This window comes from Euprymna scolopes, chromosome 24 (genome assembly GCF_053919585.1).
Source record: "Euprymna scolopes isolate OS-2025 chromosome 24, ASM5391958v1, whole genome shotgun sequence".
Classification (NCBI taxonomy): Eukaryota; Metazoa; Mollusca; class Cephalopoda; order Sepiida; family Sepiolidae; genus Euprymna; species Euprymna scolopes.
Window position 1 is genome coordinate 81,691,014 of NC_136505.1, and position 17,939 is coordinate 81,708,952.

A 17,939-nucleotide genomic window follows, 5' to 3' on the forward strand; every position below is an offset into this window, starting at 1 on the left:
TTATACAATTTTTATTTCAACATCGCAAAATGGGTCTAGCGTTTAGAATTTATGTATTTGACATTGTTTTAAAACGTTCACAAATTAATTGAAAAATAAAAAAAATTGTGAAATAGAATCAAAGAGCAAATGTTGAGGTTTTAAAATTTGTTGCAAGAGAATGGTGGTGTTTATGATAAAATAAATAAAAATGGAATTGGCTCATTACTAAAGATTTTCTCTTCACAAAATAGGAAAGAAAGAAAAACTGAAAAAATAGAGAATAAATCAAAATTATAATTTAACAAAACAATCATTTATTCTTGAATTCACACAATAAAATCATATAAAAATTCTGTGGGGTGGAGGGTGGAGTAAAAGAAAAGAGTTCAACTGCATAATTATAGTAGGAATTGTTAGGTTGCTTGTATCTTACTTTACCAACATAACACAAAAAATAAATATTAGTTCAACTCGGAAACATACGAGACAAGGGAGACAACCGTGCATACAATTCAAATTTTAATCTTGCTGGGGTGTTTTATGAAGATTAAAATATTAATGCAACAATCTCTCAGATTGTCAGTCAATCTGTGAAATGTTCTAATTCTTTAATCCATTCAGTTATAAACGTTTCTTTGTCACCATTTTCACCAACACTCAGATGCTCCTCATTCACAAGATTGGGTGCATTATCTGTTTTACAAAGGACTTCAGACACCAGCTTACTTCACTGAGACTAACAGATTCTTTGCTACCTGATCAAGTTGTTTTTGGATGACTAATATATAAAAAGCTTCCTGTTTATCTTGGCACTCTGTGAAGATCCATCTTCTAAAAGTCATCAGATATGGCATCTGAACTGCAAACAATATCCAGATCCAAAGGTTTTCTCAGCTGTGGAAAAGAGATTGAACCTACCTTCGATTGCTTATTTTTAACTGATAAAGACATGACCACATTAGAATTTGAAAAAAAAAAAAATGTTATTGCAAACATGATTTTTCTTCAGCTGCTTCCATGTTTATAAAAACATGAGATCTTTTGAAATTTTTGTCAGAAATAAAAATATCAAATCAATCAGTTTTCTGTGGAGAAAGTGCTATTAATGTAAGATGATACTGACTTTAATCCTCAAGTTCAAAAATGTTGTGCTTGTATCAGACTTGGCTCTATCATAATGAGAAATAAATCGACTGAATGATCCTTATAAGGAATATCAACTCCTAAATAAATTGTTTCGATCATTTATTAATCACAGATCCATGTTTTTATGCTGTAAAGCTTTTGTTGGTTGGCATACACTAAGATGATTCTATTAAACGTTGTATAACGTCGAAATATTGATCTTCTGGGCAATGGAAAATTTCCAAGAAGTCAGTTTTCATTTTTCTGAAAATAAATTAAATAAATTCAGAATTTAATACGTGAATTAAAATTAAAAACAATTTTTGTCATACAGCAAATGTATACTAAGAGAAAATGGTGGTAAAATATAAGTTTATGCATTGAATGATATTCAGGTAGAACAAGTTATAACTTTTAACCAACATTTACATATTTTGGAATTAATTAGTTTTAAGACAATTTTTAAAGTTACTATTCATTCCTTATGTTAAAAAATTATTCAAGAAAAATTTGATAACTTTTTATATTTTCTCATTTTAAATTTAATAGCGGTAAATCGCAATGGATAGCTGTTTCTATATAATTAGGTCATTTCTAGGATACATCTGAGAAGTTTGAAATTTTAATGGATTCAACACAAATTACGGTACTTGTACAGTTTAGTCAAGACAATAAAAAATGAAAATATCGAAAAAAGGTTATATTCCATGTATCTGTTATGGAATGAAGTTCCCCGAAAAATAATTTCACTTAATTTCATCAAGTATTTTATTTTTACAGTGAAAAAACAATTTGTTATGATACCGAGCAAAAGGTTCGATTTTTAGGAAGAAAAACTAGAATTAAAGATGGAGTGGGAGTATCGGCGCTTTACATGGAGTTATCTCCTCATGGCATGTTCAGCAAATTTCACAATGGCTGACTTCAATGCGCTTTCATAAGAACGTGATTTTCCGCTGTAAAAAAAAAAAAAACTACTCGATCAAATTAAATGAAATTTTTCTTTCGGAGATCTTCAGTCTAAAACAGATACGTACAATATAACCTTTTTTTTTTTTTTTTTTCGATATTTTCATTTTTAATGTTTTGACTAAACTGTACAAGTACCCAAATTACAGATCATTCCTGTTGAAAGAAATCTATTTCCTTTAATGATCTGAATACAGATGATACTTTTCATTAAAAGATCATAACATATACGAGAAAACTAAAAAAACGAAATTCTTTAAACAATATTAGCATCACTATAGACATTAACTAAAACATCCTAAATTTCCTAGATATGTTAGATCATGATAATACTTTCTTGCCATTCAATAAACTCAATCAAACTCTGTATTATGTGTACAGCAAATCTAATGGTCTCAATTCTATCATTAAATCAATTATTTCTAGAAACTAGAAGTTACAATGCTATGAATTTGGTATATACAAATGAAGTGAAATTTGATAAAGTAAAATAGTTAATATTATCTTTCATAATATGTTGTAGAAAATAAGATAGATTGGATACTAATAATCATATTGCACTATTAACTAATAACATGAACATACAGTTTCTAAAAATAAAAACATACTAAACAAGAAAAAATGATTTAAGGTTAAATAACAAATAAACAGTGATGATACAGAAAAATAGAAGAAATGCTAATTTTCAATTAATGTTCAAACAAATATCCACAGAGAATTTTAAATAATTGAAAATAACTTCCAACCCATTGATACAGTAAAGTCATAAATTATATTATTATATATATGATCTTTTATTCTACAGTTCGATATTTAGGCTAAAACATAATTACATCTAATTACAATTAGATTAAAAAATTTCAAAACAAATAAAGTCTCTATAACAGCAGATGCATCAAATAATTGCAGTTGTAAGACTAAAAGTAATTGCCCTCTAAATAATAATTACATAAAATATGACACAATGCACATGTGTATTGTTAAATCCAGTAATAATAATTATATTAATAACTAGCTGTACCCGCCTGGCCACGCGTTGCCATGGCTGAGTCTGGTTGACGCAAGTATTAGATTGATTTGTATCGCACAGACACACGCACACACACCAATGCACACACACACCCACACACAACCAAACAAACAGGTACACGCACACAGACATGCACAAACACGTACACACATACACACTTTGCAAATAGTTAGGAATAGACAGTTTAAAGGCTTCAAAATCACACAATAGGATATTTTGAAGTAGATGAACTGTCAATTTCTGGTTATGATTAAATGCTAGAGTCAAGCAAATATAGGCCACTGTGTAAGTTTTCAGCAAAATCCGGGTCTCAGCTATATTATTCGTTTAGAAAGAATTTTAGTCAAATAGTCAATTATAGACAGTTTAAAGGCTTCAAAAGTATACATAAGGAGATTTTTGTAGTAAATAAACTGTGAGTTTCTGGTTAGTTGAAATCCGGATTTTGGCCATATTATTCGCTTAATCCATTTTATTTATTTATTTTTTTATTTAGCGTAAAAAGAAAGAATTTCCGTCAAACAGTGAGAAATAGACTGTTTAAAAGCTTCCAAAACATACATAAGGAGATTTTTTAAGTAAGTAAACTGTCAATTTCTGGTTCATGAAAATCCTGGTGCTGACTGTATTAATCGCTTAATCCGTTTTATTTGTTTTTTATTTATTGTAATTAACGAAAGTACTAAAACAAAAATAAATATTAGAGTCAAGCAATATGTAAGTTTTCTGCAAAATCTAGGTTGCATCTATATTATTTGCTTAATCCATTGGATCTTTTTTTTTATTTAGCATAAAAAGAAAGAATTTTAGTCAAATAGTAAGTTATAGACAGTTTAAAGGCTTCAAAAGCATACATAAGGAGATTTTTTAAGAAAATAAACCATCAGTTTCTGGTGTGTCAAATTCCGGGTCTTGGCTATATTAATTGATTAGTCTGTTTTATTTTTTTTTTATTTTATAGAAAGAATTTTAGTAAATCTTACTTTAAAAAAAAGAAAGATTCATGCAGCTGAATAAAAAAAAAGATGAAATTGATTATCAGCATGTGCAAATGTGTCAGAAAACAGGATTTTATAAGTGACACCATATTTGAAAATTTCTGGAGTGTTTGTTTTTGTAATAAGATTAAGATTCTGGAATGAACAAATTGTCAGCTCTCAGCCAATGAGATTTGGCAGAATGTGAGAAGGTAGAATTTATCATTTTTTAATTTGGAAATGGAAAAATCATGGTATGTCTATAAGTATAGGATCCAGTTAATAAGAGTGCAACCCCAGATCTGTCAAAACTGCAGAATTCCTTCCGGTGATGAGTGGGGGTCTGTAGGAGGACTTGTTATTTAGAGGGAAAAACAGGAACTATTTTCTCTAAAGATGGTTGTGATTATGATGATGTTGCTCCTATGCTCCTACGATGGAATGTAGGATTTTATTATAACGACTAAATGTGTATAAAATGGCGTTCTAAAGTTACATAAGATAGTGACTAATACTCTAGACATAATAAATTTGTATGTGGTATCTGTTGTTGCAAAACTATGTTAATTTGGTCTAGTGGGGAATTTCTGCAATCAACATATTATATATAGGAGGTAACAATATGCTCTGGAAACTAAAAGGTTTCAAAGTGAATGCTACAACACAAAAATGATGATTAGTAGTTGTAGTATTGGAAACCCCCAGAAAAAAGCTCTGTTTACGGAAAGGGAATTAGGTGCAACTCATTTTTTTTTTCTAGATATAATGATTATCATCGCTCCAAATTTGGCAATTTTGTTTTTTGACATTTAAACAAAAGTGTGCTTCATCACTGAAGAAAATTTTAAAAGGAAATTGTAGATCAATGGCAATGTTTCCTTGAACCTATTCACCAAATGTTCGGCATAAACGAAGACTATTTGGCTTTACCTCCTGCACAAGTTTCAATCTTTACACCAAATTTTTCATTAAGTAAAACAAAAGTTTAATTATTGAACATGTTGATGAATCGACACATTTGCAGCATCAAAATTATGCTGTACAGCAGCAATCATTTGTTTGTGCATTGAATGACATCTTTGATGAATAGGTTTCATCGTTTAGAGTAAACATAGTGCAAAAAACAATTCACAGTTTCTCTAATTAATCGGTTGATGTTGCTCGAACTGAACCGTGATTTTCTAAATAAATTTGCACAATTTGGAAATGCTGCTCGGATATCAGTCTTATGATGAATTTCTAAGTCAAGCTAAACTCCAAATAACTGATAGTTCCCAAGTCTGAAAATAAAGAAAATAGAGTTATCAATTTAAAGTTTGACGCTTTATATATAAGGACTTATTTTATCATCTGACGAACTGGAGCTTCTATTTTTCTTTTGGAAACTAAATTTATCTAGATAGCTCTATGTTGGAATTTTCAAAGTGAAATTTCAATAAATAATTAAAATAATTAAAACTGTATAATATTACAAGTAGCATATCAAATTCTTTGTGTAGGCATGACTTGCCATCTTGAATTGACATTTTGTTTTTGAGAAATTAATTATATATTAAAAATAATATAATAATTATATATAAAGTTAATTTTAGCCTGGAATTTATTTATTTTTTTAATTTTATTTAAGCAAATATTTAAAATTCATGAACAAACCTTTTGGAATCCAACTTCTGTTGCAATTCTCTGGATTTTGCAGCTGCAACTTTGAGTATGTTAGGTGTTATTCCTGCTAAACTTGCAACGTTGAGTCCATAACTGTTACTGGCCTTTCCAGATACCAATTGATAGAGAAATGTGACATCCTCATAATCACTAGAACCTGTATGATAATGATACATACTTTATTATTTCAATCATTCATCGTCATTTAAGACAAAGCTTTTTTCCTTTCCTTTAATAACAATTAAAAGAAACCATCTCAACCACCGATTGTCTAATGACTAATAACACTACCTGAAAATTTATCATTCAAATTCCACAGGTAACATGAATTGGAGCAAATATATAGAAGACATTACCAAGGCTGCTGCAAAGAAGGTGAGATCCTTCTACTGTGCTAGAAAACTACTCACACCAGACAATATTCTGATCTACCGCAAATCAAAAGAATTTTTGATTGATTAAAAGAAAGAAACACCAAGTTCGACATTTGTGTATTTTCTTCCTTTGATTATTGAGTGACTGAGGGCACCAGACATAAAAAATAATCATGCCTGATGGAAGGGGAGCTAGAAGTGGGATGTTAAAAGCATTCAAGGTGTTAAGAATGAAAGAGAATATTAAAAAATAAAAAAAGAAAGAGCATTAAAGTTAAAAAAAAAAATGAAGAAAAAACAGAAAAGAAAAACAGAAAAGAAAAACAGAAAAAAAAAGAAGTCTTCAAATTGGTAGAGAAAGCAGAACGGAAAAATAAAAAAATAAAAGAAAATATTATGGAAATGATTTGTGTTGTTTTTTAGTGGGGAAGTTTTGTACTTGTTAACTTGGGTCAAGATGGATACAAATATTTACAAATACACATTGGTCTTTATTATAGAGTGAAGGATAATATAAAAAAGGATTTTTTCTTTTCATTGTAAAAACATAATTTTAGGAAAAATTTGTCAAGCAAAAAGGATGAATAAAATGTTTGCTGACTCACCGTCATTGTCTTCGTTAATCAAAAAAGCCATGTGGTAATTGCCGACTAACTCTGGGTACAGATGCTGGAAGTGACTCAAAATCTGGTAATGAGTGACAAACAAAGTGATACACTTTGTCTGATCACAAAAAGAACAAAGACATATTTTTGAAAAAGAATCGCAAAAGGCAGGCATTTCTGTTTTGCTGGGCATTTTGGCTATGATCCCAGCATAGTATCTGTGTTATGTTGTGGCAGACAATGCCAAAGATCTGAACAATTATTATTATTGATTTGTTAACTGTTATATAGAAAAAGATATGAACAGAAAATGTTTTGAAAGAAAGGAATGTTTATCTAAAATATTTATGTTAAAATCTAAAAGGAAGCCATGTTTATTGAACCTGTCCCGAATTAATGACTCTTACCTTGTCCATATTATGTGAACTCTTTGATTATGTGCAAACATGCACATACACACCCACAACAAACATTTATAATCACTAGATATGAGCATCGGTTTCATACATACATATATTTATATAGACTAGATGTGCATCAACGCATACACACTAGTTATATACAACTCCACAATACAACATTTCCTCTTCATTTTGGTTAGGTTGTTTTATGGCATATCAACACTTTTTGGGTTATTTAATGTTGAATTCAAAAATTTTGGAAAAAAATGTTTTTATGCTTCAAATTCTTTATATCTTTAAATATTTATTCATAATGATTGGTTTGCTTTATAATGTATAGAGAAATTGTTGTTTTTGTTTTTTACTTTGCAGAACATGATTGAGTTTTGCAAAGGGAAAGGAAAAAAACAATAGCATGATGTTTAGTGTATTTTAAATCGGAAAGCTGATATCTTCAGACATGGTAGCACTAGAATCCTCATTTAGGATTTCAGGTCAAAGGTTATTTTATTTTCCTAATTTTGATGCACTTTTACTTTATCATGTTTACTCCTTTTTTGCCGAAAGTGAGAAACATTGAATTATTTAGGTTTACACTTGTTGTTGTGGTGCCCACCTTACTGAATGAACTTTTCCTATTATGATAAGGACTGGGAGAATATGCCTCTTTATATTATGCACAAGTCATGCACACTTGGCAGTTGGACTGATGTATAGTCACACTCTTCATTTGTTGTATTTGCTTTTCTGTTCAATATATTTTGTTTCCATTAAATACCGAGTTGTGTCTTTCTTATGAATCCACGACACTGGTGACAAGGAATATTAATGAATTGGAACCTTTTGCCACTGACAACACTTATGTATATAAATATATGTACATGTATAAAAAACAATTAGGGGTGATAAGTACATTTAATTAATTGCAAATTATTTAATTAAAGAAAAACTGACTATTTTCTTTTAGCCGAGAGGAAATAGAGGTTTTTGAGTGAGAAAAATTGACTTAAAAACTAATCCATTTTTTGTCAATAATTAATAATTGAAAAGTTACTTGCCTCTTGAAGAAAGAATTTTAAGGTGGCATCAGCAATAGCAAGACCATCATGGGTGCTGGTGCCACGACCAAGTTCATCAAATATCACTAACGACTGCTCCGTTGCATTGTGTATAATCTCTGCTGCCTCTTGCAGTTCGACCATGAATGTGCTTCGTCCTTTGAAGATATCATCTGCAGCTCCCATCCTGAAATGACAGCAAAAAAATGATGAAAAGATAAAGACTGAAAGTCTTTTTGTTTTTATATTTTCGTTCAAAAGACGTAATGTTTTCATAACAAATGAAAAGAAGAAAGTTCAATGATGAAAAATGAATAACATTAAACTAATCTACACAATCAGACAAAGTGGTATACATACAGTGCATGGTCTTTTCACACACACGCGTGTGCTGTTTTTGTGTGCATTTAACAAATGCAACCTCACTGCACATGCTCGTTATTGCCAGTGAGCAATCAAGAACACAAATCAATTAGTAAAGTCTTTTTTACATATGATTTGGTCTTCATTCTTTGATCAGCGCTTCCCATGCGGCCATGTCTTGCATCGTTGATCGTTGAGTGGTTTGATTTCTGTTACTTGAGATGAATAAACTGCATGCACATGTTGCAATTTACAGGTTTTTATTGAGAGAGATAAGTTCTTTCAAAGGAGAGGAGAGTTCAGTAAAATTATTTCTTATTTTAAAAAAGGTAGTCTAAGATTATTTCTTCCTTACAATGTATAAACTACCATTAATTCTTTCTTATTAAACTTAAGAATTTGTTGACAGATGGGGTTGACCGAGATTCACCCAGATTTTTACATTTTTCTTCACCATCTAAAACCTGCATGTGTTTTGTCTACAGAGCTAACTCAATAACTTTATTTCCTGACTTGGGAATACACTGAGTATATTTCGCTCACTGCCAGGCTGTACTGAAAATGCACCTCAATGACATCCTCTCAAAATTTATACTAGTTGACTCAATCTCTACCTGTCAGCATAGGGCCACAATATATAATACTGGTAGTGCTGTCACAGACAGAAAGCCATTAAGCTGATGTGGCAGATGTGAAGAGGAGATCTCTTTCCATTGAATCATCAAAGAAAATGGTTGATAGCCACTTTCTGAGGAGAGAAATCATAATCTAGGTCCTTACCAAAATGGCTTGCAGAGTATTAGAATCTTGAGGTGACTTATTGTTGCTCAAGTTTCACGCAAAGTCAATCGTTATTATTAGTGAGAACTCAATGATTAATAGCTATGACAAAGTGATTAGCAACAGTTATTGAAAGTAATGAAGAGTGCTGAAAATCTACGGAGACTGGTTGTAACTCAGACTCCTGGGAACACCATCTGTTTTTAACAGTGAGTGATCACTTAGTAATGACCTGTGAGTAAATAATAATAGTTTCAGGTTGATATTATTTCCTATTTCTTTAGCTATGAAATATTATATCAACATATCCATGGCTAGATGGAGACAAAGCTTCACGGAGAGCATTCTTCCACAAATAAACATCCTCATCTGCATCTCTCCCTCATATGCTGCAGATAGCCACCTGTTAATATATCTAACTGTAATTTTTATCTTGCTTACCGTGTATAAATGGCATCAAAAATTCCTAATCTTCCTGAGTGAGCTGGAATGTAAGATCCAATTTGAGCCATAATTACAATCAATGCTGCCTGACGAATATAAGAGCTCTTTCCTCCCATGTTTGGACCAGTAATTAGCATCACCCGTTGTTCATCAATCTGAAAGGAAAAACAATGGAATGTTATTTAAATACTTTTCAATTATGCTATCATGAAATATAATCATTTGTAATTTGGAACATTCGTAGCTTTTGAAATAAATTCTAGCCAAAAAAGAAATTGGTGTTTAGAAAAGTACAGTAAGCAAAATAAACAAAGAAATGACAACTATATATATATATATATATATATATATATATATATATATACTGTGTACTTTGTCTTATGGCAGTCATCTGCACCAACAAGGATTAGCAGTAATAGCAAAAAGTGTGGTTGGTTCTACACAAAGCCTTCATCACTATAAACAAATAATCTGTGTAGATTTCTGAACAAATTAGTTGTGGCAGAACCTCATATTGAAATCGACAGAGAAAGAGCCCACTATATATATATATATATATATATATATATATATATATATATATATATATATATATATATATATATTTATATCTATATCTATCTATCTATATCTATATCTATCTATCTATATCTATATATCTATAAAAACAGAGATGTGTGTGCCACAGACGATTTCTGATTGGTTAATCCAATAATCACATCTCCTAAAAAACTATGGTTCGTAGGCTCTTAACTTTACCATAAAATATTATGGCTTTATTTATTGTCCATCTTGGAAGGGTTTAATTTTTTCCTAACTTGCGATTTACAAATTACAAAAATACGAAACTAACTTACAATCTAACAATCGAACCTCCGACATCACGGCCGCCATTATGAAACTAAACTAAAAAAAAAAAAAACGCGCGTTCACTCGTGGTCTTTACATTTCGGGTTTGGGTACTTGTGCAGTTTTCCATTGACATTAAAAAATGGAAATATTTTTTAAAAAAATATATTGTACGTACTCGTCATGGGATAAAGTTTTCCTACAGAAAAAATCACGTAATTTCATCAAGTAGTTATTTTTTTATAGCGAAAAAAGAAAAAAATCAACGCTACAAGCGAAATTAAACAGAAAGTTCAAGTAGGGGGATTTCCCTTTTTTTTTATAGCGAGGCCAAATTTCGCGAATTTGGCCTTTTTTTAAAGCAGTTTGGCCTTCAAAATTTCTGTTTGGCCATTTTCTTCACCGATGAAATAAAAAAAGCAAATAAAAACAACGCAATAAAACTTTTAAAAATACGGCACACTTTTGTTGTTCTTGTTTGTTTTTTTTGGTAATTTTCCTTATTTTTTTATTTTTTCAAGATAATACTATTAAATGGACACTATTATGCCAAATTAGCCCCCCCCCCAAAAAAAAATGCACAAAAATTCGAGATTTAAGGTTTTGACGAGATAATTTAGCGAATTGTCCGGACTATTGCGAGATAACCATCCATTAGTTTTTCCTGAAATTTTGCCACAAATTGTATTTCATTACATAGATGTGCATAGTAACAACATTTTTTTGCCGAAAATTCCCGTTGCATCTCCAGATTTCATCGGTGAAGAAAAAGGCCAAACAGAAATTTTGAAGGCCAAACTGCTTAAAAAAAAGGCCAAATTCGCGAAATTTGGCCTCGCTATCAAAAAAAAGGGAACTCCCCCTACTTGAACTTTCTGTTTGGTTAAGAATCAAGATGGCTGAATTATTAATTACTCGCTTATAAGACTATCATTACACACAAAAAAAATATAGATTTATTTTTGGGTAAAGTTCCCCCGGGTTTTCCTTTCACTTGAGTAAATAATGGTCTTTTGTTATATATATGGCGTACTATTATCCTTATATATATGATGTTTATGTTTATAACAACATCTTAATACGGCGCTGCTGATCCATAGTCGTTTCGACTGACGGATGCCACACACATGTTATATATATATATATATATATATATATATATATATATATATATATATATAAAGTGTCTGTGTGTGTCTGTGTGTCTGTGTGCATTTCCCTACGCTAAAACTCTGTCAATTTTAAGCCTAGAGATTCGAAATTTGATATACAGGGTACTGAGATTTGGGAAAATCGATGTGATAGGTTTTCGACAGAAATTTGGCGATTAAGTGGTCAATATTCAACGATTTGACCTTTGAGAACTCTACCAAACTCCTCCTACAATTTTGGGTCTAAACAGTAAACACGTGATATTTTAGATATAGATTCCTTGGACATGGATCTAACTTATTAACTTTACTTGATCCCTAAATAATAAATGTTAAGAGGTCATAATAGGGGTCAAAGTTTTAAAAAATTGACCGTTTTTTTTTTTTTCTCAGCATTAACCTCAAAACACCTGGGCAACGCCGGGCACCGATTGCTAGTATATATATATAATGCAGTTTCAATTTATGCCAGTACCAGCAAATTCATAGCTTCTCCAAAATGCATTCATTGAAACTCCATGGATTAATTTTTAATTCTTGATTTTATATATATATATATATATAAAATCAAGAAGAATTAAGTTTACAAGCCAAAAGCTTGTGTAAACTTAAAGAGAATATAAATATTAATTTTTATATACTAATTCCAAATAAATAAAAAAACTCAATAAAGACCAAAATAGAAAATAAAGCTTGTCATAAAAGAACACAATTAAAGACTGTAAATTATATTTTACCAGAATTTATTGTTCAATGGGATACTAAAAGGGAAATATAAAGATTTCCTTAATCCATGGAGTTTCAAAGAATGCATTCTTTTCATCAGAGGAACGATAACAAATAATTATTATGGAGAAGCTATGAATTTGCTGGTACTGGCATAAATTGAAACTGCATTATATATATATATATATATATATATATATATATATGTGTGTGTGTGTGGATGAGCGCCTATATGCATTCACTGCACAGGTCATATTCATCCGCTTGTTGTGCTGGTCTGAAGTCAGTGTTAAATTTTTACACAAGTCATAGTGTCAATTGTGTGGTCTCTGTTAGTGCTGCAACTACAGTTTAAAACAAGTAACAAACATTTTATTTTGAAGGCTATTACAATGATACTCGTTTTCCTTCAACTGAACAACAGAATTGTAATCTCTTGCTTGGATAAACACACGAATTTCAACTGACTGTGAGATGCCCAGAACCCCCCTCCCTTGCGTATCTGTTTGGAGATATACAGATATTCAGGTCTTTTCTGATAGACCACTATTATCAACTCAAAAAAGAAGATAACCTGCTGCCACTCTATGGACATAAAAAAACTACTATTTCAGAAGTCCTTTATCTAGTTGGACATTATTTTTTCCAAAGACTGTGTATTCAGTATGATCACTCATTTAAAGAGAAACTAATTTTTTCAAGAAGTCAAATTCTGCGTGATTAAAACTCCAAACCAAACCTAATTTCAATTTCTTGTGTGGTTTCTGGTCCTTTGGTAAAGTATTTCTCATCTGCAGCGTATCATATGCATTACAAACATTAGAAACCACTAAACATGCAGCCAAGTGCATGTTTACAAAAGTTTAATATTTTGATAGATGTTATTGTTATCATATTTGGAATGCTTGTTTCTATTTCACAATATTGTAGTGTGTCCACTAAACAAGGAGACAAGTTATACAGCCAGATTGTCCATAGCTAACTAACAAACATAACAGACTTTTTATATAATGAACATAACCATGATTCATTTGGTCACAACCACAACCATTATTTGAATTCATTTGAAAATTCATAAACTGCAACATATTTGCCAGATATTCTTCTTACATCACTAAAATAATCAATCTCTTTGCTTCTATATTATCCTTATAAATCACAGAAACTTGTTATTTTGCTAATTTACATGTTTACTGTAACATACCATGTAAATTCAATGGCAAAATAAAGCAATTAAGAAGCAATGCTGAAAAAAGAGAATCACTTTCTCTAAATGCTTACAGAGATATTGAAAATATAAAAAAATGGTTGAATTGATGACATGTGAAAAAAGTAGATTGCTAAGTGAGGGATGTTTAATTACAAATTACAGCTAATTTTATCTTTTATATTTTTAACCATAACTAAATCCCAGAACTAAAGAATATTTTAGTATGTATTTTGTGTAATTAAAGTATATATAAAAAAAGATCTTTAGGAAATAAAAGACTATTCACTCAGCTTTATAATAAACTAGCAGGGATACCCAGTGTTGTCCAGGGCCATTATAAAACCAAAATAGATGTAGTGTGTGTAACATTTGTGCCTCCAAAGCAAATGCAGCAATGCAACCCACCTTCTTTAGAAAAGAAATTTTGTTTCTTATGTAATTTCAGGATATTATGAATACTGGGTAACACCAACAAAACGAAAGAGAAATTTTGTTATTCTGGGCAACACTGTGTTTAGGGTTACTACTTCCTCTATCTAGAATATTGAGTACTTATAAAATAAACACTACTAACCCTTCTCCCATAGAAGAGGAAGCTAATGTTTAAACTTCAATCTGAAAAAATGTTAACTGAATGATAACATAAAACAATCATGTTTACTTGATAACAATTTTTTATTATATAAAGGGCAAATGTGTGTGTTTGTATGTCCATTAAAAAATTTTGTCATGCGCATCAGACAGGCATGAATGCGGCATCGTTAGAAAGAGTAATCTCTTGGACAAAAAATATTGAAGAACTTGAAAATATTGTCCATTGTTTTGTGTAGGAATATCCTTTTCTTTGAAGAGGGGTAGATAAAAATCTTGCTTTTGCCATGATTTGCAAACTGTGCATGCGCTAACTGTCCTTATTTTGTGATGTTAACACATCTGCATAATCATGCGCACATTGGTAAAAGTGCTTGGTTACTAAGTTCAATTATTAAAGTTTGTGTCTGGCACGCATCATTTTTTTTACTTACAAAATTTTGCCTTCTGGCTGATTGTACTTGACTAGCATTTAAAAAAAAAATTTTTACGACCAGGCAATTTTTTTGTCCCAGTCAACACCACCACCACCCCTATGCTATCACAATTATTTTGACCAGTCAACACCACCACCATCCCTATGCTATCACAATTTTTGTTGACCAGTCAACACCACCACAACCACCCCTATGCTATCACAATTTTTTTGACCTTCAACACCACCACAACCACCCCTATGCTATCACAAGTTTTTTTGACCAGTCATCACCACCACCACCCCTATGCTATCACAATTTTTTTGGACCAGTCAACACTACCACCACCCCTATGCTATCACAATTTTTTTTGACCAGTCAACACCACCACCACCCCTATGCTATCACAATTTTTATTGACCAGTCAACACCACCACCACCCCTATGCTATCACAATTTTTTTTGACCAGTCAATACCACCACCCCTATGCTATCACAATTTTTTTTGACCGTCAACACCACCACCACCCCTATGCTATCACAATTTTTTTTGACCAGTCAACACCACCACCACCCCTATGCTATCACAAGTTTTTTTGACCGTCAACACCACCACCACCCCTATGCTATCACAATTTTTTTTGACCAGTCAACACCACAACCACCCCTATGCTATCACAATTTTTTTTTACCGTCAACACCACCACCACCCCTATGCTATCACAATTTTTTTTGAACAGTCAACACCACCACCACCCCTATGCTATCACAATTTTTTTTGACCGTCAACACCACCACCGTCCATGTTGTCACAATTTTTGTCCAACCAGTCAACCTCTGTCACAAGGTCATTCCAATATTTTACATCCACACAATTTGCTTTATCAATCCTGTGCACATATCCATATCATGTAGACTTATTATTATTATTATTATTATTATTATTATGATTATTATTATTATTATGATTATGATGATTATGATGATGCTTCGTGTGACTTTTTACTACTTTTCAAGTGAAACATCCATGTCATATTATAGCCACAAATAGCACAATTTTTTTTATTGCATTTTCACCCTAAACAAGGCACAGTGCCACTTTGATGTAGGGGGCTACTATCTGGGACATAATTGCAGGGACATTATGACGGGAGTTGGGCAGCAAGATGACTGTTTACATTACACTTGAACTTCTGCATGTCAGTACAGTTGGGGAAACAAGAACCCTAAAGGAAGTTCCAAAGTCTAGCAGTTGTGGGGAAGAAACTATTAGAGTAGAAGGCTTTCTGACATTTGGGGATCTCTACGGTGTAGGGGTGGGATTTTGCTGCTAGTCGGATTTGTCAGGGGTAATTACATCAAGGGGGTACAAGGGCTTGTAGTTTGTCGGAACATCTACCATCAAAATACTTGTAAGATAGGCAGAGGGATGCAACAGTTCTGGCTTCTAATGCTTAAAGATAAATCCTCTTTTGATTAAAATCCAGAAATGTATTTTGCATAGCCATGAGTATCGGTTCATTTTTTTGTATTAATTTGAATTAGAAGAAATTTTTCCCATTTTAGTGGTGACAGAATTCAATTGCAGGAAATTAGACAAAAAAACAACAAAGAAAAACAATAAAAACATGATCGTTTAGGCCTGTTTAGCACATGGCTCCTTATTTCTTTCTTAAGGAAATCTTCCTCATATAAAAATCTGTAATGTATTTTAAATGATTATGTGCGACATTCCTCTCGGTGGATAAGTATCACAAATCCAATATCTTCATTGAAGAGAATTGCTTGTAACTTGCAAAGGTGTCACATTACATAAAACAGAAAATTGACCCTTCCTATCATTTAACAGCCATTGCATTATTTGGAACATTTTTCTCAAAAACAAACTTTTCTACAGCAGGTTAAAACAAAATGAAGACACAAAGAAAAAGGACTTCACTTTTATTGATGTCTCTCACACTCATTTATCTGTGTACAGTGAACTCCTTGCCAGAGCTCCACTAAGGGAGCAAATAACAGGATGTCCTCAATATCTGCTATATCAATCATTTTCAGATCTGCTCATTGTATTTATCAAAATCTGTTTTTGCTTCATTTAGATCATTCAGACTACTATTCTCATCTTGGTTGTTATTTTCAAAACATTTCAGTCGATGTAACCTTAGACCTTCTTATTGTGACAATAACAACCAACGTGGAAATAGTCTGAATAATCCAAATTATAAATCATCTAAAAAAAATCCAGAAACGAAATAACATCTGTTTTTGTTTTCATACGTTTTTCTAAAAACAACAAAACACAATTTTATACTAATTTTCATAAATTATAAACTATCAAAAGAATCTGCTTTGAATTCCAAATGTGATCCAGATTTGCATTCCAATTGCTAACCTATATTTGTATAACCCACTTCCATAACAAAGACAACCATCATCATGATCTTAATAATCACTATTGTCATTTTTTTTCTTCTCTACCTCCACACAACTAATCTTGTTAAAATTATCTCTCCCTATCATGAATTTTTTTTCAAATGTGTGTAGAATAGAAAAACGAAATAATTTCATGGGAACAGACTTATAGGAAGCATAAATGAACCACACTTACTTTTAAGTGAGTGTCGTTCGGAACATACTGTTGACTTCCATGAAGCAACATGTGTACAATGGGATTCCTGCCTTGTTCAACGTTCAAACCAGTTTCCTTAGCAACCAATTCTGGCCTACAATTAAAAAACAAACTAAGTAAACAATGGACGAAATAAATAAAGAGAAATTTATGCAATAAAAAAAAGTACTTCCTCAAAAATGAAAACATTAGATTCTGATTATTTACTGAAATAAGAAAGAAAGCAAATTTATGCCAATTAATGAATAACTCCCATCCCTGACAAACAAATAAACAAGTTGTCTACTTCATGATTGGATGAACATCCTAATTTTTTACCTAGTCTCAAATTGACAAGATGATTCAGATATTAGCTGTATCTACCCCAGCATTGCTGGGATACTTTTTTCTTTCATTTTTGGTTTATGCAGTGTATTTTTTTTAAATAAATTATTATTTTGGCACTTACACTCATATAAAATACTGCACTTTATAAAATATTTATTACTTTATACTTTAAATATTACACCAAAATTTAAGGAAAATTTCGAAGGATTATAAAGCAATTCATTCTTATTGGTTCAACTATTAAAAAAAGCTTAAAATGACTGACTTGCT

General features: G+C 31.4%; 1 protein-coding gene across 2 annotated transcripts in view; it reads right to left on the reverse strand.

The window, feature by feature from the left end:
• Positions 1–273: 273 nt before the first annotated feature.
• Positions 274–17,939, reverse strand: part of LOC145246801 (DNA mismatch repair protein Msh3-like) — an 89,859-nt gene continuing 72,193 nt past the window's right edge. For both annotated transcript variants that reach the window (XM_080108602.1, XM_080108601.1), the window contains 6 exons: positions 17,322–17,436; positions 9,768–9,925; positions 8,184–8,370; positions 6,725–6,842; positions 5,737–5,902; positions 274–1,371 (listed from right to left, as the gene is read on the reverse strand). In XM_080108602.1, the coding sequence (XP_079964728.1) occupies positions 1,284–1,371; positions 5,737–5,902; positions 6,725–6,842; positions 8,184–8,370; positions 9,768–9,925; positions 17,322–17,436 (832 nt within the window). In that variant the 3' untranslated portion in view covers positions 274–1,283. The remainder of the gene's footprint in view (positions 1,372–5,736; positions 5,903–6,724; positions 6,843–8,183; positions 8,371–9,767; positions 9,926–17,321; positions 17,437–17,939) is intronic.